At 40.9% G+C, this 22992-nt stretch overlaps 4 protein-coding genes across 4 annotated transcripts; 3 read left to right on the forward strand and 1 right to left on the reverse strand.

Moving 5' to 3' along the window:
• Nucleotides 1-292: 292 nt before the first annotated feature.
• BCR41DRAFT_305048 (transcription initiation factor IID, 18kDa subunit) lies at nt 293-692 on the forward strand (the record flags this gene model as incomplete). The annotated part of the gene is made up of 2 exons (XM_022020773.1): nt 293-379; nt 489-692. The coding sequence occupies 2 exons, from the start codon at nt 293-295 to the stop codon at nt 690-692; spliced, it is 291 nt and encodes a 96-aa protein (XP_021881950.1).
• A 1514-nt stretch (nt 693-2206) lies between these two features.
• On the reverse strand, nt 2207-4517 carry BCR41DRAFT_352726 (hypothetical protein). The gene is made up of 2 exons (XM_022024003.1): nt 3067-4517; nt 2207-2844 (listed from the first exon to the last, which is right to left on the reverse strand). Exons 1-2 carry the CDS (start codon nt 4294-4296, stop codon nt 2620-2622), a joined length of 1455 nt encoding a protein of 484 aa, XP_021881951.1. The 5' UTR covers nt 4297-4517; the 3' UTR covers nt 2207-2619.
• Nucleotides 4518-7249: 2732 nt separating this feature from the next.
• BCR41DRAFT_50528 (hypothetical protein) lies at nt 7250-9043 on the forward strand. Its single transcript, XM_022030882.1, has one exon. It carries the CDS (start codon nt 7488-7490, stop codon nt 8808-8810), a length of 1323 nt encoding a protein of 440 aa, XP_021881952.1. The 5' UTR covers nt 7250-7487; the 3' UTR covers nt 8811-9043.
• An 8876-nt stretch (nt 9044-17919) lies between these two features.
• BCR41DRAFT_352731 (Sodium/calcium exchanger protein-domain-containing protein) lies at nt 17920-22791 on the forward strand. Its single transcript, XM_022024004.1, has 12 exons — nt 17920-18415; nt 18598-18738; nt 18864-18921; nt 19083-19132; nt 19342-19447; nt 19741-20172; nt 20267-20339; nt 20496-20580; nt 20695-21706; nt 21832-22082; nt 22223-22319; nt 22450-22791. Exons 1-12 carry the CDS (start codon nt 18248-18250, stop codon nt 22707-22709), a joined length of 2733 nt encoding a protein of 910 aa, XP_021881953.1. The 5' UTR covers nt 17920-18247; the 3' UTR covers nt 22710-22791.
• The last annotated feature ends 201 nt before the right edge of the window (nt 22792-22992 follow it).

Raw genomic sequence — 22992 nt, forward strand, 5'->3', positions numbered from 1 at the left:
ACTGCATTAGGTACTGGTGTCAAGAAACCAGCCGCTACTTTGGGACGACCACCTGGTTCAACAAATGAACCTCGAAACAAGAGGAAGAAATACGTCTTTGGAAAAGAATGTAAAAAAATCATTTTATACTCTGTTCCTAGACAAGTGCAACAATCAATAAGCAATGCAAAAAAAAAAAAAAAAAAAAAAAAAAGAAAAAAAGAAAAGGTGCTAAATCTTGACTACCTCTTTTTTTTTTTTTTATTTTTTTTTTATACACATATACATCTGATCTTGTCTAGTGAAGCAACTCATGTACGGATTTGGAGATGTACCTAACCCAGCGAATGATGCTGTAGGCGTCTTGGAGGATATGTTGATTGAGTACTTGACTGACACTGTAAGGAAGATTATTGAAGTTGCAGGCAATAATAATTGATCAAGAGCACATCAATGTCAACTGACAGATGAAAGGATTTTTTTTTTTTTTTTTCTTTTGAACAATTTAGTGCACGCAGGCTGCAGCTGTGGCAGATAAGCGCGGAAAAGTAAATGTCGAAGACTTTAAATTTGTATTGCGCAAAGATTCTAAAAAACGAGCTCGTGTAGACGAACTGTTGTACATGAACGAGGATATTCGACGTGCTAAAAAGATTGCAGACATTCCAGAGTTGGACGGCACCAAAGGAGGTGCCAAGGATGCCCCAATCTAAAAAGAAAAAGAAAAAGAAAAAAAAAAAAAAAAAAAAAAAGCGCTGTCCTCCAACCTACCCCATACAAACATGTATTATATATAACTTTTTTTTTTTTTTTTTTTTTTTTTTCTTTTTTAGCTTAGAATTATTTGTACTTTTATTACCTCGTTCTTCTTTTATACATCAACAATATTTTGTTCCTCATAATCAATGACATGAAGAATAGATCAGGTGGTCACCCAAGCAAAGGTTCATGTTTATGTAATGTAATGAGCTCGTTCACTTTTATTCTGACATTTTAGAATGAATAATAATAAAAGTTGATCAGTATATAAATAAGTATTCAAACCCAAAGCCATATTAACTTTATATATACTTTTGAGTGAAAGAGGTCTCATTGTCCAAAAGTCAAGTTTGTGAGATGCCAAATTTTGTTACAACGCTGTAGGTCGACCAAAGACTACCGGTTTAAATACAGTGTGTGTAGCGAATGTAATTATGCACATATCATTTCATGCAGATCTCGCGATTAAAGGAATCGATAAGCAGTACTGAGATTAAAGAATAAAACAAAGGAGATATTTGATTAATCATCATAAAAAGAGAGAGTGCTGGTATATATATATATACGTCCTCTGCACGGGCAAAAAGGATACCGTTGGTATATATACATTATGGTTGGTAATGTAGCACAGACATTAACCACTGCTTCTTTCTTGCTTAATGCTTTTTGTGGTATACAATACTCCTAGATATGCGCCTCAATATAAAGCTTTGAAAAAAAAAAAAAAAAAAAAAAAGCTTATTGAAAAGAGTATGCTTCACATCTGGAGAGAGAGAGAGAAAGAGAAAGAGAGAGAGAACAGTAAAAGATTATTTGTCAGGGGGCATCATTTGATAACGGATGCAAATGAATGACATTCTTTACATGTTCCAAGTACATGTTCATGAATGTTATGCAAATGTACATGCATTCGCCCTCATCGATCACACAAGGCAAACGGTGGGGTCATTTATTTAAAGTATAAAATCCGATCATCTTCCCAGGATCACGACATCATCTACTGTACATGGACATGTACGATCTATTCAAGAAAAAAGAGACTTTTGGCTTTGGAAACAAGGCATTTTTGGCTCAACGCTCAACCAACGAGGGTTGTACAACGGGGGAAACAGATGGTCTTTAGAAAGAATTCTCTTGGTTCGAATGAAGCCATTATATATATATATATATATATGTAAACACATAACAAAAGCTTTTTTTTGTGTTTTAAACATTAGGGATAGACCATGTGCTACACTTTTTACTTTCTCCACTTTTCTTTACACATGTGCATGGATGCATTAAGCTCTCTCTCTCTGATTCTTCAAAAGTTCCACTACTAAAGACAAGTGTGGCAAAAAAAAAAAAAAAAAAAAAAAACATCTGCAATTAAACAGAGCAAATCGCTTTTTTTTTTCTCCTCTTTTTTTTTTTTTTTTTAATAATAATGACAAAAACAAAAAAAAAAAAAAAAAAAAAAAAGATGAATGGAGGCAAATAGAAAGAAAGAAAGAAAAGAAAAGAAAAAGGTCTCTTTGTTGTTATACTACTACTAATAGATAAAGAGATAAAAAGATAAAGATAAAAAAATAAAAATAAAAAACGAGATCGGTAGGCTTTCCTTGACAAGAAAAGGCATAGGAAGGGGAGAGAGAAAGAGGAGGGGTAACTGTTTTGTCTCTTTGTCCATCGGAAATGGGAAAAAGAGTAAAAGAAAAAGAAAAGAAAAAGGAAAATCGAAGAGGCTCCTTGGTATTATAGACGCGGACTAAATTTTTTTTTTTTTTTAGACATGCCAATGCTATTATGTTTTAGCTGTTTGTTTGCTTGTTGGTTGAATGTCGTCTTTGTCTGTTTGATTTGCCTCCTCTTCCTCCTTTCATTTTTTTTTTCTTTTCTTTTCTAACCACAAAAGACCTTGGCTTTGCCAACAACTACGCCATTGGTGTCGATAAAGCAGGGCATGACGCACACCTTGACCTTGCCTCCTTCCTTGCTCTTGTGAGCTGGAACCATCTTTTCTGGATCAAATTCGCTCTCACTCGGAATCACCTGTGCCATAATCTCCGCATTCTGGCTCCTCATTGTCAAACTGAGCTCGATCGCCTTTGTTACCAAATCAAGTACCTATGAACGCAATTTAAAAAAAATAAAAAATAAAAAAAAAAAAAAAGTGGAGCAATCAATATCCAATGCATAAAACTATAAACATGGGCGTTTTTTTTTTTTTTTTTTCTTCTCTCTCTCTTAATAGAAGAAAGAAAGAAAGAAAGAAAAAGAAAGAAAGAAAAAAAGAAAAAGAAAGAAAGTAAGAAAGAAAAAAAGAAAAAGAAAGAAAGAAAGAAATACCTTCTGCTGTCCTGTCCAGTTATTATATAAGCGCTCCAACTTTGTCTCGAATCCTCTAGCAATCCGTTTGGCCTCTTCAGCAGCATGTGCCTGTGCTACAGGTGCTTTTGCAGACATGAAGCAAAGTTGTTGACGGAACCGAACGGCCTGATCTGTAAAGTTGTTCTCGACCATCCATTTATGAATTGCTGCATATTCCTTTGCGAGGGTAAAGCCGACGTAGAAGGGTCCGTGAAAGACTTCTTCCAATAATGTGTCCATGATGTACTTTTCCAAAAACATGTTGAGGATATAAGGTTGGGTGTTTCCAAACTTGTACTTCTTCTTCACTAATTGTTGAGCCTGCTCCATATTCAGGTTCACAGCCCGATCACCCGAAGAGGATTTTGTCAATTGGAGGATTGCGGCCTGGAGCATCCGAACACGTTGTTCGATCGTCGAATGATCATCATCGGTCGCTCGAATCTGTCGGACATCATTTAGGTATTTGGATCGGAGATCATCCATTTCCTTGTCCCGTTTATGAACCAGTTCTTGAAGCTTCAATCGATCCTGTGTCACCTGAGTGAGGGACTGATGCAATTCTCGGTTCTCTTGTGACTTTTGAGTCAACGTTGTCCTCAATTGATTGACTTTGGCTTGAGATGATTCTTGTGATTTCTTCCAGCTCAGGATCTCGTCTTGTAACTTTCGGATATCGGTCGAAAGTTCTGTGGATGAACCGTTGTTCATGTTGATAGAGAGATTACCGCTGTTATTATTGCTGCCACTGCCGCTATTATTATTCCCATCCATATTAGTATTAAGATTTCCTGAAAGTTGAAGGGAACCACTTGTTAATGGTCCACTATTGTTTTCATATACTGTATTTCCTTGCTGCTGCTGCTGCTGCTGCTGTTGCTGTTGTTGTTGTTGCTGTTGCTGTTGCTGTTGCTGGTGATGATATACATCTAATTGACCATTGCTCTCATTATTATTACCATTGTTGATATTATGCTGATGTTGTTGTTGATGTTGCTGATACTGTTGTTGAAGTTGATGATGAGCAAGGAGTTGGTCATCAGGTACACCGCCAGCATAGCCACTGTCATAACCCTCCATTCCCATGACATTGACATTATTATTAGGTTGGTCTTGGTATGATGGGTATTGAAGTGCTTGAGACTGTAACATTGATTCATTAGTGTATGAGCCTGATGGCATGCCCTGCATCATTGGCTGTTGCTGCATCTGTTGTTGTTGTTGTTGAAGTGGGATCTGTTGGGGTTGTGATTGTTGTTGTTGTAAAGACGCGTTAAGAGCAATTGATTCAGGATCACCCAACTGTTGCTGTTGTTGCTGTTGTTGTTGCTGTTGCTGTTGCTGTTGCTGTTGGAGTGGTGGTGAATGTTGCTGTAATGGTGGTTGCTGTTGCTGGAAAAACTGCGGTTGTTGTTGCTGTTGTTGCTGATAAAACTGTTGTTGTTGTTGTTGTTGTTGCTGACCTGGTTGTTGTTGACCCGGTACTTGGAGAGGACCCTGATTAGCTGAAAGATTAGGAGCGACTGCAGAATTGGTCCGAGGAGGAATGGTGATACTACCGTTAACAGAGGATTGACGTTGGGCACGATATTGTTGAGAAGAACCAGAAGGAGGTGGGGTATTGGTAGTTATGTTTGTGGCAGGAGTAGAACCAGGCGCAGCCGGGTGAGGATGGGTATCGTCCTGCTTCTTTTTGGACCTGAAAAAATTCATTTGCCTGTAGGGTTGTTTTTATATTAAACGAACGGAAGGAAAGAAAAAGGGGAGATGGGGAGATGGATGGAGGAGGAAAGGTAAGTGAAGGAAGGGGCAGAAGGAGGCAAGAAAATAAGAAAAAAAAAAAAAAAAAAAAAAAAAAAAGGAAATTAGGAAAGAGGCGAGCAAAAAGAAAGAGAAAAAGAGATTATGACCTGAACACAAACAAAGTAAACGAAAATAGATAAAGACAGAGAGAGAGAAGAAAGGCAAGCGGAAGAAGAGAAAGAGAGCTGAATGGTGAATGGGCTGAAGAAAAAAAAAAAACAAAAAAACAAGAACAAACAACAAACAAGAAAAGAAAAAAAGAGGGCTGGGCTGTACGATTGTTAAAATGTAATAAAAAATAAAATAAAATTTCTACCAATGTTTGTAATCTTTGTGTGATCAAGGGTAGAAAAATAAAATATAAAGAGGCGACAATTGATAAAAATAAACATGTAATACAAAGGAAAAGAAAGGAAAGAAGAAGATAGAAAAGAAAAGAAGAAGAAAGGAAGCTCAATTGAAGGAATGATGAAACGGAAGAGAAGGGGAGCGATGTAATGTAAATACAATATGCAGATATGTTATATGATACCGTTGATAATGTAATGCTCTGAATGTTCTGAATGCTATACTCATGAATGCCATGGACGGTATCACAACAGGTACACATGCATACCTTCCATACACACACATACACAGTCTAATATCAGAGCAAGAACAAGGTAAAGGTAAAGGTAAAGGTAAAGGTGATGAGCAATAACAAATATTAATTAAACCTGAATGGAATCATGAACGCAATGTATACATGTGATGCTTAAAAAAAAAAACACAGCTGAAGATTGTCGCGTTTTAACAATGACAGGGAATGATGAAGGATGAGTCTCAATCGATTGAATGAGCAATAATAACAATAAGGATGTGAGAAGTGAGCGAGAGCCGATGTTATAGACTAAGAGGGTATTAGACCAAGTAGATTGAAAGATTAGACTAGATAGCAGAGGACCTTTACGATCAATTCCCTTATTCCTTTATTCCTTGTTCCTTGTTCCTTGTTCCTTTCTCCTTCCTAGTCCCCTTAAATCCACAGTTCAATCATGGACCCATCGCATAGAACATGACTATGCTTGCATTAAGAATTGTCAGCACAGAGGTGTGTCTAAAACTTATAAATGTATTTGATGAATCTATCTCATCATTAGAACGCCATTCCATGGACGTTATTTTATTTGCATCAACCTCCTTTGTGTAATGCATCCTCACATTGCAATGCAACAGATAACAAATATAAATGTATCATTGATAATATTTATATCTGTATATAAATATACCCATGAATGCAGAACATGAACAAAAATATGCATCCTTTTCCGTCAATGCTTTCAACAGATTTTAGAAACGAACCACATGCCATGTCATATGGGCAACGGACATGTCGACCCTTTCTTTCCCTTTCTTTTTCTTTTTTCTTTTTTCACGCGTCTTTAATCGTCATCGTCATCGAACAGCCACCACAAGTTTAAAAAAAGAGACCCTGCAGGACATGTCAATGATTAAGTAAAAAAAAAGCTGGCGATGACGGTTTTATCCCCATGATCGATTTACTGCCTGTTTACGTATGCGCCAAAAAGTAAAAAAACAAATAGCACCGCCACACTTTATTTTTGTCTCTTTTGAGTCTTTTCTATTGGGTGCACGTGCTACATCATTTATTCAAATAAAGAGGGTCTACCAGCATAGAGCATAAAAATGCCTTTCTACATAATTATCCTAGAAGTTCTTCAAGTTCAAACCCATTGGTGCTCTTTCTACTTTTGCCCACTTTTATACCTTGTTGTTTTATGCAATCTGTCTTGCTTTCTACCTTATTCTTATGCTCACCTCTCATACATATCCGCAGAAAATGAGTCAGACTGATTAAAATTCCTTCTTTTTTAGGCAATTGGCTGCCGCAGTCAAATGCAATAGACGCCTCTCTCCTTCTACTTCGCCTCGTTGTACAAAAAAAAAAAAAAAAAAAGCCCTGTGGGTCCAGTCCGACTACATGTCTCACTTACTCAATTGCATTGGGCAAAGCAACACATGTCCTCCAACTTCTATATAAACCCATTGACTTTTCTCCTCATATTCAACATCTAGCTTATCTGACATACAACTTTCTTTTTTTTAAAAAAATAAAATAAAAACAAGGACAAGAAATCCTACTTTCCTTCAATCCAACTTCCTCTTCCTTCACACAGATACTTTTAAAAAAGAACAACAACAACAACAACAACAACAATAACAAGCCATGGCTGTATCTTCTACTAACGCTTTCCCTCGGTCGATCTCAAGCAAAGGCAACATGAACTCTCCTTCATTCACCAGCCTAGCCTCTGCCATTGGCCCCAATACGACCCTATTCTCGGCTCTCACTTCCCTTTATCAAGCCGAGACCATGTCGTCTTCTTCCTCATCAAAGGTTTCACCCGTTTTATCGTCGTCATCATCCTCAACAACAGGAACCGTCGCCTCTGCCGCTGCCGCTGCTGCTTCGTCGGCTTCCATGTCTAATAACATTACCACTACCGCTGTTGCAACAGCTGCTGAGAATCCAGTATGCACTTCAGGATACAGATCCAAGCGCTTACAGGATCAGTCCTCTACAAATATCTCCCACAATGTCATCCTTAATTATGGCTCTGGGGACCGTGGAGCATTCATTGCTTCATTTGCCTCCATCTCCTCCTCTGCCCTCTCCACCTTCAGCCCATACAGCCTTCCTCAGCAGCGACCCCCAAAGTCGAAGGAACGTGGTCATGGCAAGGGATTCGAAACAACTCAGTCGTGCTCCGTCCCCTACTATGAAAAGCAGCACCAGCAGCAGCTTCAGCAGCAGCTTCAGCAGCACTCATCGTGCAAAGAGCGAGTTAGTGGGTTGGACAGAGTCGTCATGGCGTGCGCCATCATCTGGTAGAAAGTTTCGGTCGTCGTCACGAAAGAATTATTCTTCTTATAATTGCACGAACGTGTACCCACATGTTGAATCAACTATAGACTTGAATTATCAGTTCCAGTACCAGAAAGGTTATCATAATAATGAGGGCGTGAATTCCGATGGAGTTGAGGATGATAATGAGGATGGCAGTGAGGATGAGGATGAGGATAGAGACATGATGTTCATGGGGAGGATGTGTGTCGATACGCTCTACCAAACTGACTCGGCCACTTCAGAGACCGATAGCGACGATAGTGTTTGCGACTCTGATAGCGACGATCCCTCATCCTCATCGTCATCAACATCAACAACAATGATTGAGATGATGATGGATGATGAGCAGCTCTTGGTTGAGTTTGGAAGGAGGCCCCGAGTCTTTGACGATACCGAGACCATGGCGTTCTATATATCGCCCTTGGCGATCACACAGCTCTCAGTCGGACTATGGACCCGCTCCCGGCCTGCATGTGTGATCATCAACACCAGCATCCCACGACAGGTTCGATTTGATGATATGGATTGGTCCACTGATGCATTAAGGATGTTAAACACTCCCAATGCTGGTGGTAGTTCCTTATTGTCCGAGGTCTTATCAATCGAGATGTTGAATCGGTGTTTAGGTGCGACCCTTGCGAAGACTGAGATGGAGATCCGGTATCTCTTTGCGTACCAACCGATTACAGATTACACGATCACATTGCCGAACCTATCTCCTCGAATGCATGTGGGTGTCTCAGTGACGCGTGCATTCGCATTCAAGGGTGCATATAAAAGAGCGGATTGTCGTAAACTTCTGTGGAAGAAATTGACAGGGATCTTGGCCTCGACTAGGAATGTGATCGGAGAGCGATTCTTCAAACAGATCTTGCATGTCTGGGTCCCAAATGGTAAAGTCGCAAGGACAGTCCAGGCAACGTACAGGAGCTTACCAATAGAGGTCACCCGAAACACCGTAGTCATCATCTCTGTCGTCAATGCCAGATGGGTATTCAGCAACCGTCGCTGAGGCGGGTCTTCTAAGGCCCAGTATATTGTATATATCTATATTTCCTATGTATTAAAACCGAAAGAGTGAAACAGTGGCTGCCACAACTGACCGCCTTGTCTCTTTTTCGATAAAAAGAAAAGGTGTTTCTGTAGTTTCTGTGTAGTTTCTGTGTAGTTTGTTATAATATAATTTCCAGTTTGTACTACAGTTACAGCGGTTGATATTAAAAAAAGCTGTATATGAAGAAAGGATTGAAGCCATGCCATGTCTCAAATATCTTCAAGATATCTCTAGTTCTCAAAACTATTTCCTCTGTCACTACACTGGTCAAAAGGATAAACTAGAATTATTCCCTTTGGTTTGTGTCTACATCGTGTTCAGGCTCATTGATAAAATGGAGTGAACTTGTCTTGCTATTGACTTCAAAACTACTGATAGTTAGTTGATGAGGTGTGAGAGGTGCTTGATAAGAGATTAGTATGAATTGCATGTACCCGAGGTGCACATCACTTGACACTAGGAAACCGTCTCCTGGACGAGAAAGGGCAAAGCTCCAATACTTTTTGTTATCCAAAACGATTGAAAGATCTCAACCAAAGCGGTGTCTTCTTTTTTTACGACAAAGAGGAAGAGTTATTGCTTTGATGGCACTCAATGTTTGATGCAATTGCTTGTAGAGCGTTTGTCCTTGATCGTGAGTATTGCTCGTGTACAGACGCAAGACGAGTATTTTCGCAGTTCTCAACAATGAGAGTACAGATATTGAGTTCTCAGTGATATTTCCGTAGATTAAGAGCACATAGCACATCACTCAGATCAATTAGGTGCATATGGACAAGACACACATCTGCACGAAAGAACTGAAGATAAAAGCGCGTTTGTCGTGCCATGCTGGTCAAGTAAAAGACGAGTGTATATTATTCTCTTTTTAAGGTAATTAACCACCAAATAGCTCTGCACTCTATTCCTTATTCTCAATAGCACGCTGTTTATTGCTTCCCTTAGCCGCGAGGTCTACATGAAATAACATGTGCAAGTCTACATTCACTGCACATGCTGTATTGGAATCGGTAGTCATTGATCGATTGACTTGCTGCTGTCACTGTTGTCTGTAGTGCTCCCCCTCTCAATTTCTCTGTCCCCAGGGATGTCTCTACTGATAGGACTTGATGATCATCAGCTTGACTTGAGGCTGCTTTGGACTTGTCTGCCATTGATGATGCTGTCACAATCTGTTCAGATGCCTCACATACGACCAACGGATGGGATTGCTCTCTTATTGCTCCTCGTTGCATCAGAAGCTCTCTGTTGACTGCACTCAACCCAACTACACCTTGAATACACATGTCGCTAGCATTGAGAGCTGTCTGTTTAGTGCACCATTTAAGGCGATACTGATATTGATCGCCTTCTTTCGCAATCTGCCACATCCGAATTGAGCCATCCTCAGATCCTGTGGCTAGAAAGCAGCCCCCTTCAAAGGTATTCCATACAAGTGTGCCAACAGACCCACCTTCAGATGGGATTATAACTAAACACTCGCCTGTCTCTGCATCCCACATTCGCGCTGTCCTATCATGGCTGCTTGAGGCAATGTACTTCCCATTAGACGAATAAGCCATCTCTGTGATCCCCTTGGTGTGCCCTTTAAGCGTACACAAAACAGCTCCCGTTTCCATACCCACCACATTAATTTGTCCATCCTCACACGCATCAGCCATCCGTTGACTACATGGTGAAAATGCTCCTATTCTTGTATAGTAGCCAGGCATTGTATAACAAAGCTCACCCGTTTCTGCGTTCCGTACTTGCATCCCTTGAGAGTTATAATGGCGATAAACCAGTATTTTTTGACCATCAGCTGTGTATTGGATAGAGTTGTAGATCGCTTCTGTATTCTCTACTTCATAACAAAGGTCACCTGAATGAACTTTCCAGACTCTAAGAGCGCCAACCATATCATATGAAGCAAGATGGTGGCCATCAGGTGAAAATACTACACACTCTACAACTCTATTGTTGCCCTTTAGAGTGTAAATGGGCTCTCCTGTTTGTGTGTTCCATATTGTCACATCCCCATTGGAATAACCACAGGCAATTTGATGGTCAACAACAGGCGAGAAATCAAAGGTATAGATCTCATCGTCTTGCCTGTCCTGCAGCTCCAAGGTATGGACGACTTGGCCTGTTCGAGCATCCCAAAGGCAAACACGTGAATAACGATGGCGAGAAGCTATTAAGTGACCATCGGGTGAATACTTGATATTGCGCGTGGCTCCATCAAGGCTTTGTGAAATATGGATGGACTGTCCTGTGCTTGCATCCCACATACGCACTGTTTCATCACCACTGCACGAAGCTATCTGCAGCCCATCCGGCGAGCTCCTAACACCATAGACCTGCGCTGAATGGCCATGTGACTCATGATTAGATTGCTGTGATCGAGTATCCCAAAGGCGTATTGTTTTATCATGGCTGAAAGATGCAAGTTGATGGTCGTTTGGTGAGTATGCAACACATCTTATATGGTCATGGTGGCCATAAAAGGTATTTATGGACTGTCCCGATTTCGTGTCCCAAAGCTGTACTGTGTTGTCATTACTGCAAGTAGCTATCTGTTCTCCATTTGGCGAGTATTTTAGGTCTATGATACGATCGGGATGCGTAAGAGTATGCATGCACTTTCCTGTTTGCACATTCCATTGGTATACCGTACTCTCGGCAAATGAAGCAGCGAGCTTTCCACTAGGAGAATACTGAATGCCATCGACTAATCCGTCATACCCCAACTCGTACTTCTTTTGACCAAGTCCAACATCCCACACATGCAGATAAACACTAAGGAAATAGCGAGATATAATTTCCTGGCCACTAGGTGAATACAGAATTAGGTCAATTCTATCCCTACCGTCCAACCGCATCAGCTGCTGCCCCGATATCGCATCCCACAACCGTACTGTCTTGTCAAAGCTGCCGCTTGCAATCTGGAGTCCATCAGGAGAGTATGCCACGCTGGTCACCTTGTCTGTATGGCCCTCTAGCTTGTATTTGAGTACCCCTGCTTGGGTGTCCCACACTCGCACTAACTCATCTGTGCTAGCTGAAGCAAGATGATTCCCGCTTGGTGAGTATACTGCACATATTACTTGCTCCTTATGTTCCTCCAATCGGTGAACCAATGTTCCTGAGTTTGTATCCCAAATTGAAACTGCAGTTTGGGAAGCGCCCCAGATGGCAATATATCGACTGTCTGGCGAGTATATAAACCTCACGAAAGCCCAATTGCTCTCCAGAGTCGAAAGCATCCCCCATGTTGATGTATCATAGATAACAATTGGAGTGTTACCTGAGTCATCTTCGATAACAGCAGCGAGCGTCTTGCCATCAGGCGAGTATGACCCTTCCCATACTTTGCTTCCAACTTCGAGCAGTGGCCATTCTCCAAACTGTACTCCTGCCATCTTTGCTCCGCTTAGGTCTGCTTCACGAAGCCAACACTTCTGTAAGTTGACCTTCCTCAGATCTGCTCCTTGTAGCTGAGCACACTCAAATATACCTTGGCTGAGATCTGCTCCTGGGATCTGGATGCCTCTTAAGTCTGCTTCGATAAATGACTCGCCTGCTCGGATCAAGATTGTCATCGCATTGGCTGCTGCTATCCGCCACTTGCTATCGCTCTTAGAGAGCTCCACATATGTGTACAACTGCTGTTTGAACATCGGTTCGAGAAGGACACGGTCCTCTAAGAACTGAAGGATAGCTGGCTCACCTACGAAGCTTCTCCATACTAATGGTGACGTCTCATCAATCTCCACCACTTCCACTCCCTGCTCGTGCTCCTTGGTGTCCATGGCTTCGAAGCTAAACACTGAACTAATGCTCTGTCGACGAGAAGCTGCTGTTGCCTCCCTTGCTGCTTCATCGATTGCAGAAGTACTCATCGCTTTCTGAGGCTCAAACATCGCTCGTACCAAACTGTACTCTAGGAGGGACCGGTGCATAAACCGGTGCTGGTTGCCTGTACGAGTAAGTGGCGAAGCCTCACGTAGAAGCTTCGTTTCATTCTCTTTGCTGAAGTACGCTTCTTTCCATGTATCTTTGTCCTTGAATGGTGAGTAGTCTATTACTGGGTTGCCGTCTTGATGCTTGTAGATTGCTGTGGCTAGCTCGGTAAGATATCTGATCCCATTCTGTGCAAACCCTTCATCTAATAGCTTGTGATACATCCTTCTGTCTTCCAGTCCTAATACATCGCTTAGTCGCTTCTTGCCTCGCTCGAGCCACTGCTCAACGAACTGGTCATACAGTGTGACGCGTTTGATCTTGGTGTTGGAGATTCCTTGATCTGGATCCACCATTCGTGGGAGTACCTCTAGCGACATCGATAGCATGAATGGGTTCTTCACAAGTTCTTGTAGACTAGGGACCTGTTTGAGTGCTCGTCGGTAGTCCTCCACATGCCACAGTGGACCCATGACGTCGACATATTGTTCGATATAGTCATCGATCTGAGTCTCAGAGAATGGCATGATCACAGCCTCTTCAAACAATCCAGCATCTGCTTGGTGATTGCGGTCCATAGGCTGGAACCGATCTCGGTAGTCCAGTCCAAGATACTCACTGCGGCAGCTAATCACCATTTGAGCTTTCCATTCTCCAGGCCTATTCAGCCGGTTGGAGACATACAGATTGGTAGTCTGCATGCTCTCATCATATCCATCACAGATCAGGATGAATGGCCGACTCTTCTTCAGCTCTTTGATTTCAGGCTCCATGAAATCGTAGTCTCGCAGTTGCTTTGCAACCAGATCCTTCTCTGGCTTATCGATGGCTGGGAGATTGATAAACAATGGAATCCGACCATGTCTATTCTGATATGTCTCCCAGAGTGTGCGCTCCAGAGTGCGGTTGAATGTGGACTTGCCTGCTCCTGAATCTCCTTGGACAAGTAGCACTTTCTGGTCGCTGTCCAGGAACTCTTTCGCCTTACCCATTAGTAAGAACAACTTGTCATCGCTTGCTTGAGCACTTGCTTTGGCATAGTGCTGGATGTAGAACTCCTGGCTGTTTCCAACCTCCATCCGCTGTCTCTTTAGCCGCCGTAGGCTGTTTTCAACACTGGGTCTATTTTGTGCACGGTCAAGCAAATGTGAAGGTGTAGATGGAGGATGTGTGATGCTGAAGGGATGCCGGGTCGTTGGCCCTTGAAGGTAATTCCTATATAGCTCTTGTTTCTTGATGTCTCCATATTCCACTAGACCATCCAAGAGAGTGTCTGCAGCTGGAAAGAGAAGGAATAAGAGTATGTGTATGGAGTGAGTAGATAAATCATCATATGCTGAGTGCCGCCAACATCCAAACATACAGTATCAACAGAAAAAGAGAAAAAAGAATGCACCTTGTAGGCCACCCGGGGGTAATGAGGATAGATCCCTAAGGATACTTATGATCCACTGCTTGATATGTGCATGATTACCCCACTCCTGGTCATTCTTGTATATCTCTCCTAGGAATGTGATGGCATCCTGCCGAGTATCCATACCCCAGTGCGTATCAGCTGCAATCTGTCCCAGCCTCTGACATAGTCCCCATTGAAATGCTGCATCATTCCGACAGGATAGTTCGCACACAAGAATCTTGAACTTGGTGAACTCGCCTCTTTGGATTAGCGCATCGGCTCCGCGCAGCGCTGGATACCATGCTGACTTGTGACTAAAGCTGAGTCCTTCTTCCATACACTGTCTGAATGTCGATCCACTCTCACAGAGTGATGTTGTATTTTCATATACCCCTAAGCTTATGTCAATAGCTTCTGTCACAGAAGGAAGCTCTTTCTGGATGCTGCTTATCTCATCCATGAAGGCATTCAGATCTAAGTCTTTGACAGCACTCACTACTCCAAACACTCCTCGGAGCACTGCTGATGTCCTCCGAAGCATGGCTTGCATTGTTGATTCATCATCTGGGATATATTGCAGGGCTTGGAAGGCATAAGCTGCTTGATAGACTAGTTGAGAATCTGAGCTGTCTTTAAGTCCCTGGAGGTATGCTGCAAGTGGTTCATGGAGTTGTTCTCGCTTTAGGTCCTTAACTTGGGTGCTGACCATGGCATCGAGGACATGTGAGACTGTAGCAGACAGCTGATAAAGATGATCGGTGGACTGACCATGTGTGCCCTGTAAGCGGGAACTGAGGGTGTTGAGGATTGTGATAAGGTCATCGGAGTCAAGGTGTTCAGGAGGAGCGCGCTGCACCAACTGAGCCAATCCTTCCAACAAATGAGTCTCCAACATAATGTTCTGACTGATTCCATTGACTAAAGCCATGAGCAGTGCTCTGAACTGGACTTGATCAAGAACTGGAGCCAGAGTCACAACTTCAGCGACAGATATCTCGGTTTTGAGCTCATCGCCGATGAGCATTTCAATCACATCTGATGCCAGTTTACCTAGTCGTTCATATTCATCTTGATCGCTCAGTATGGCCTGGCACCATTTCTTCTCGTCGTCATTGAGATCATCTGTTTTGATAGAAGCTAGTGATAGCAGAGATAAGCAATACACAAGCTGATGGATGTCATTCAAATGAGACTCAGGCTCTGGTAAGCCGTATCTGATGACTGTTGGAGGTTCATCTTGGTTAAAAACGTCCTTTGGAATAGTTGCAATGACTTGCACTGTTTTAACCGTTCTAATTAATCTACTGTTAATAGGCCCGCTGCTTTCTTGCTTGCTGCTGTTGCTGTTGCTGTTATTGCTATCATTGTTGTCGCTTCCTTGGATATATCCCCATTTTTCGGCTTTCTTGTTACGTCTTTGAGCGACATCTGAGTGACCTAGCTGTTCAAATAAACGCCCAAGCTCATGATAGGCCGAGGCTATGCTTTTGCGTAACCTTAGGTCTTCATTGGAAGCTGAAGAGGTTGAAGATATTGAGGCGAGTGACTTTCTCATGGGTTTGTGGATTCGAGACAGCACAGAGTCAGCATCGAGACATAGCTCCATCACTATGTCGCTGCTATTGTCGTCTATAGTGCGAGCGCCCTTTATGTAGAAATCAAAGAGTTTCAGGGCTTGTGCTGGCAAGAGTACACTTCGTGGTGGAGTATCTGTATTGCCAAACATGGACTATTGTTCGCCCTTTTTATTTTTATTTCTATTTGATTGTAATCTATTCATTTCAAAGAAAATGTGGTTTTTGTTTGAAAGCGTGTGTTAGTAGTGAGCTTCATAAGTGAGTGAACGTCTTTTGTAAGTTCCAAGGAGGTGGTGGAGGCATGTACCTTACTCGAGAATTCGAGTTTTTTTTTTAAAAAAATAAGAAAGAAAAATCAGCTGGGGAGTTGTGTGATGTTGTATGTGGCGAAGTAATGAAGAAAGAAAAGGAAGAAAAGAGAGAAGGGAGCATGACAAGTGAGCATTATAAAATGCGGGTTTACTTCGCCTTGTTTTCCCCCTTAATAGATATCCTTCAACTTCAACTTCAACTTCAAGGGCGCCTTCTTTTAAATGTCTCTCTAGTTTCACTTTGTTTTCTTGCAAACAGTTGCGTGCTAAGCCCTGTCAAGTTTTTTTTTTTTTTTTTTTTTTTTTTTTTTTCCCTCAAAGGCAAAAGTGATGGTTTAATCCACTGGAAGAGGACTTAAACTTGGATTACCTGGATGTCAACGATTGTATCACTAGAGTCTGTTTAGATGTCTCATGTATGGCTAATGTGAGAGACTACTCATCTATTACTTCTCATAGCTCCGCAAGCTTCTTGTTGGCTTCACTCGACCCACCTAGGCCGTGATACGTGTGTTGCAAGCAATAAGAGTCGTTTGCTTGGCGCTCCACTTCAGTTGACGCTGATATTGATCGTACTTCTTCACAATAAGCCACGTCCGAATGGAAACAGCTTGGGACCCTGCGACCAGAAGTGGCCTTCTTCAGAGACATTCCGTACAAACACTCTAATATGTCCCCCTCCAGATAGGATTTTAACCAAGCATTGGCTTGTCTTCGGATCCCACATTCGCACTATCATGTCTTTACTACTTGAGGCAATATACTTTCCATCAGTGATCCAATTCTTTGTGCTTCTTACTAGCAGAAAATGGCCGGTTATTGGCTTCTTATCGACCATATGAGGTCACAGTTATGGTGCATAGAAGCAATACCGGTATTCTGATCTACTCAATGCATTTTTTTTTTTACACTTTACTTGATAAGGCAAATACGGACGTTTCAATCCAGCGCTATTAATATGCACTTGACAGACTTATCAATCTTTGTTGTTCTCGTGGCGTCTATGCCATCTGATTTATCTAGCTAACTACAACTCTACAGACGTAGTCTATATGATAGTTAAAGAGCGATATTCGTCGCTCTGATCACCCTCACATTCGGACTTTTACAATTCGAGTTCCATGCAGTGTTTTGTTTTAGCATTCAAAAGTCACATATAGACGCGCTTTCCTAAAGCTTTGCATTCATCCTGATACCTGTCATGTTCTCCCAAGCAAGCAATCCTTTCCCAGCTAACAGGCATGCAGCCTTCGCGCTTTGCATTTCAGCACTCGAATATATTTGATCTACCGTTATGTGTATGACTCCACCTTATTCAATATTGCCACCAAAGAGGCAAGCACGTCAGATGTACTCACTAAAACAGTATCCGAAGTGAGCAAGAACACATTATTATGATGTTACAATAGTTACGAAGGATCCGAATAAAACTGTAACCATACTTTTATCCCAAAAAGATATCGAGCAGCATCAAAGATTCTTGAAATTAAACTATGCTGGGAAATACATTGCCTTGATGTGCTTGGAAATACAATGTTACATAGACAGTAGCCTTGCATTGCTTTGTCTGTGACAGAGTAATAAACTTTATATACACGTTCTTTTTTTCTTTTCTCTTGGAAATGGAGGAAGGAGAAGGTTGGGTGTTTTTCTTTTTTTTGACACGTTGACAATTACAAAGAAATGGTTGGGTCATTACTTCTATGAGTTCCATGGGTTCCTTGGTTCATGGACTAAGAAATGGAGGAGTATTATAAAAAAAAGAATAGAATGCAATCAACAACAGAAAAAAAAAAAAAAAAAAAAAAAAAAAAGTCGTTTCGATTGATTGATTGATTGATTGATTGTGTAATTTTGCGACCCTCCCGCGTGTTCATTCTTTCGCTTTTATGCTTTTTAACGTTCACTTTTACACTTTTTCTTTCTCACACCTTTTGCTTCCTCTCACCCTTTTCTCTCACTCTTTTCTCTCACTCTTTTCTCTCACTCTTTTCTCTCACTCTTTCCTCTCACTCTTTCCTTCTTTCTTTATTCCTCACGACCTTTTCTTTTTCCACGCACTCTTTTCCTCTTTTCCTCTTTTCTTATTCCGCACAGGGACAATTCCTCTGTCAACTTTACTCTTTCACCCTCTCGTTTAATTCTTTTTTAAATTTATTTGCCTTCACGATGGCCTTCAGTGCCAAGCCTTTCTACCTCTTCCTTACTGTCTTCTTATTTTCACAGATTATGACTGCACTATGGCCTAAACAATATCTACATTCGACAGGCCTTTCATCATCAATACCATCATCATGGTTATGGAAACGAAGCATTGATCCTGGCTCTGATATCCAGGTACCATTCTTTTTCTTCTTTCTTTCTTTTTTCTTTCTGTCCTTCTTTTTTGTTGTCCTTACTCTCTTTACAACACAACACAGCCATCGTCGTCTTTACTATACCACCATAGCACTCTAACAGTATTAACCTTTTCCTTTTTATTATCATTATTACTACTACTACTATTACCATGAATCAAGTGCGAGGATGTTTGGTCGCATGCTGACAGATGCAACTTTGTAAAAGAGTACTGCGCCGATTATTCTGCAGGTCTGATCAATTACCTGCACTTCTTTTTCTGTGATCTGAGCACAGCCCCTGTCATGGCCATCATTATCCTGGTAATTAAAGGAATATCCAACTCCTTTTCCCTTTTCTCGTTTCCCTTTCAATGGGTTTCAATGGAGAAGGAAGAATAATGTCTAACTTTCATTATTTTTTTTTTTTCTTCTATTCTCCTTTCAAGTCTGTGTGGATGGTATTCTTGTTTGGATTTGTAGGCGTGGCAGCATCAGATTTCTTTTGTAAGAAAAAGGGGCATTGACAGCATTGATGAGTATCTATGAATTCTTCTTTTTTTTTTTTTTTGTTCAATCTCCCACCAAGATGTCCATTGTTATTCTTACTTTCTTTCTTCCTTTCTTGCAACAACAACAACAATAATAATAATAATAATAACTCTTAGGTCCAAATCTGAGTACAATTGCCAAGCAACTCCACCTTTCCGAAAGCATGGTAAGCTCTAGTTCCCCAAAAGATAACCAAGAAATAATTCAAATCATGTCCTGTCATCATTTCTTTCTTTGTTTGTTTGTTTGTTTTCAATCTCGTCATTTCCATCATTCTTTGGGCTTTGGGCATTTTTTTTTTTTAACGCACAGACAACACACACTAATATTCAAGGATTTTTTTTTTTTACTTCTTCTTCTACTTTTCTTTATTAGACTGGAGTTACCTTCTTGGCCTTTGGCAATGGTTCACCTGATGTCTTTAGCACCTTCTCGGCCATTGGTGCAGGAAGCGGGTCATTAGCCATTGGCGAACTTGTTGGTAATGAGGAAAAGAAATGAAATGAAATGAAAAAGAAAAGAAAAGAAATGAAAAAAAAGAAAAAGAAAAAGAAAAAGAAAAAGAAAAAGAAAAATGCATGCATATTGCTGACGTGAGATTAAAGATTGAATCTAGATCATTTTTTTTTTTCATTTGCGTGTAACGGCATTAGTCTATTTCCATTTGTCTATTACCTATCCCTCTTTCCCACCTTCCTCGATTTTCCATGCGATACACGATAAGCTGACTACTTCTTTTTTTTTTTATTTATTTATTTATTTCCATAAAAACAGGTGCAGCATCCTTTATCACATCAGTAGTCGTAGGATCAATGGCAATCATCAAACCTTTTAAAATCAGTCGGGCACCATTCTTACGGGATGTCAGTTTCTTCACAGGATGTGTTGCATTCACATTGTTTGCAGTAATGGATGGCGAAGTCACACTTGTGGAGAGTTTACTGCTAGTAGTCTACTACGTTATCTATGTGGCCTTTGTGGTCATCGGTAATTGGTGGCATCAACGTGTCAAGACTGAACGAGAACTGGAACAGCGTGCTAGAAATATATACGGCGATGAAGAGGATGATGATAGCCACTATGAGGATAATAATTATAATGATATGGAAGAGGACGATATCTATGATCTCAATGCCAGGATCAATGATGAAGAGCAGGCTCTTCTTCCTGGAGGACAGAAGCGAGGAAGATCAAGAACAGAATCAAGTAATGACTTTTTTTATTTTTTTTTTTATTTTTTTTTTTTATCAAAGATTTATTCCCTTACCTTTATTTTATCCGCTTATTCGCTTCAATCTAGGACCTCCAAATATCATAACGGAATTGTTGACAGGACCGTACGATGCATACGAGGATGAAGATCATGATGACGGGTATATTTCTTCCGGGCGGTTATCTACCATTGATCCATATGAATCAAACAAGACGCTGGATAATTCTTATGGAACCCGTGATGTTAACTCTACTCGAACTCATCATCTCTCTGATAATAATAATAATAATAATAATAATAATAATGAACATTGCAGTGGAGGCGTCCAAGACTCGATTTCCTTACGTCCTTCAGGCCCATCTGCGCTGAGGCGTAGACCATCATTACTCTCTGCTATGGAGGTGAGTTCTACGAAATGAATAAATATTTATCCATCCATGACCTTGAATTTTTTTTTTTTTTTTTTTTTTTTTTTTTTACTAAATGAACGTCTCCTTTCATGCGATGGTGTCAAGTTCAATGAAGTAGTTCGGTCATTAACACTTTCAGGGTCGCGAGGACACGTCCTATCATATGATCCAAGCTACTATGGCTCAAACTCACCAAGACCAAATAGGCCTCGTCGGAGCCATTCTACACGTTCTGTACCTGACCGGCGCAGCAGCACCAACAGCCATCATGAGGATTATTACCGGAATCATGGACCCCGATCAGCCTCACCGCATGGAGCCTCTTCAGGTGATCCTTTGACTGTAGGCGGGAATACAAGCAGGGACTATGAGCATAGACATGGGCGTGGACATAGTCATACATATGGAAGTAGACTAGAGGTTGAAGATGCAATCCGTAGCCTCAACAGTTTAAATACATCACCCAGAGCAGTAGATCCGGAAGAGGAGACGTTCGATCCCCACTTTGAGCAGGCTTTACTTCGACAGTCTCTGATCCTTCCCGACCATCACGATCCTGCGAACCAACACCTCGGTCATATCCACCATCACCAACAACAACAGCCTTCTAGCCCTGGTACGACTGGCTCCACGACAGTTGTTTCAGCCGGCTCACCTGTTGTGGCGATGACTCAACCACTATTCCAGGGAGTGGAGCCCGAACTTGCTCTTACAAGGAAACAAGAGCTGATGGAGATTCTAGAGTCGATCAAAACCATCTATTTCCCTACGCTTTTGGGATGGGAAGAGAAGAGCCACTTCCTACGATTTTTGGCAGTGACCTCGATTCCGATGGTACTTCTTTTGACATTGACATTACCAGTGGTTGAGCTATGTGAAGATGGAGATGAAGACGATGAAGAGTCTATCGAAGAAGAGCAGCAACAGCAGCAAGGACAAAATGGTCAAAGTAATAACCACCATCATGAGGACACGGAATCTGTTATGCGACCTCCAAAGATTACGATTGGAGATGGTAAAGAGGATATACGCCATCATGAGTATGATGGATGGAGTCGTACAGCAACGACAGTGCAAATGCTATTGGCGCCTATTTTCATTACCTTGGTTGTCGCTAGTAAGTCCAAGGTCTATATATATATATATATCTTTTATTGAATAAGGACGTAATGTTTTTAAACACTTTTATTTTCCTTTTATTCTTTTATTATTATTATTATAATTATTTTTTTTTTTTTGCAGGTGCTGCTGAGGAAGGCTATATTGCGATCCCAATATCATTGGTATTAGGAGCAGGATTATCGTTTGTGGTCCATCGATTCAGTACAGAAGAGGACCCACCACGATTCTACGGAGCACTCTGTTTTGTTGGATTCTTGGTGGCGATCACTTGGATCTTTTTGGTAGCAAATGAAGTAGTTGGGATCTTGCAGGCCTTCGGCATGATCTTTGGTGTGAGCGATGCTATCCTTGGTCTCACTATTTTCGCAATGGTAAAAAAAAAAAAAAAAAAAAAAAAAAAACAGTAAAATAGTAACAACAGAACAAAACAGTGGTTTAGACAAACCATCACGTGCTTTACTCATAATAACTAATTTTCATTTATTTTTTTTTTTACACTCAACTTGAACAGGGCAATAGCTTGGGTGATCTGGTTGCTAATATCACGATTGCAAAAATGGGTTTCCCACGGATGGCCTTTTCCGCGTGTTTTGGTGGACCATTGTTAAGTATGTGACTCTAGTTTTCTTTTTTGAAGAAGAAGAACTGGTTGCCTTTATTTTTTTTTTTTTTTTACTTTTACTTACTGATGATCTCGATTTCATTTCTTCCTCCGTTCTGATGTGTATTTGTGTATAGATATGTTGTTGGGAGTGGGCATCAGTGGAACATACACAACATTGAAGACGGGTGAATCCATTCCATTGAAGGTATCACCGACACTGTTTGTGTCCTTGATCGGTGTGCTATTGACATTAACAGCGGCGATATTGATCGTGCCGAGGAACGGCTACATGATGACGCGTTCATGGGGTTGGTTCTTGCTCATCAGTTACATGATTTGCACGACTACCAATGTTATCATTGAGGTCACCATCAGTAACAAAGGCGACCATTAAGAAACAGAGATATTTATCTTCCTCTCTTATCAATGTAATACCTCGCCATCACTTTTTTTTTTTTTCCCTTTTTTGTTCCGCCTAACAGATAACATGCAACATTACAACATTGGTTTCAATCTTCTTTCACACATATATCTTTGTATATAACAATTGTAAACTTTCCCGTTTTTGTTTATAATCATCATCTCTATCGTCTTTTTTTCTTTTTTTTTTTTTTCTTTTTTTTTTTTTTTTTTGACAATGTAATATTTTGTATAAAGAACGCATAAAAAAAAAAAAA

Source organism: Lobosporangium transversale (genome assembly GCF_002105155.1).
Source record: "Lobosporangium transversale strain NRRL 3116 chromosome Unknown BCR41scaffold_16, whole genome shotgun sequence".
Lineage (NCBI taxonomy): Eukaryota > Fungi > Mortierellomycota > Mortierellomycetes > Mortierellales > Mortierellaceae > Lobosporangium > Lobosporangium transversale.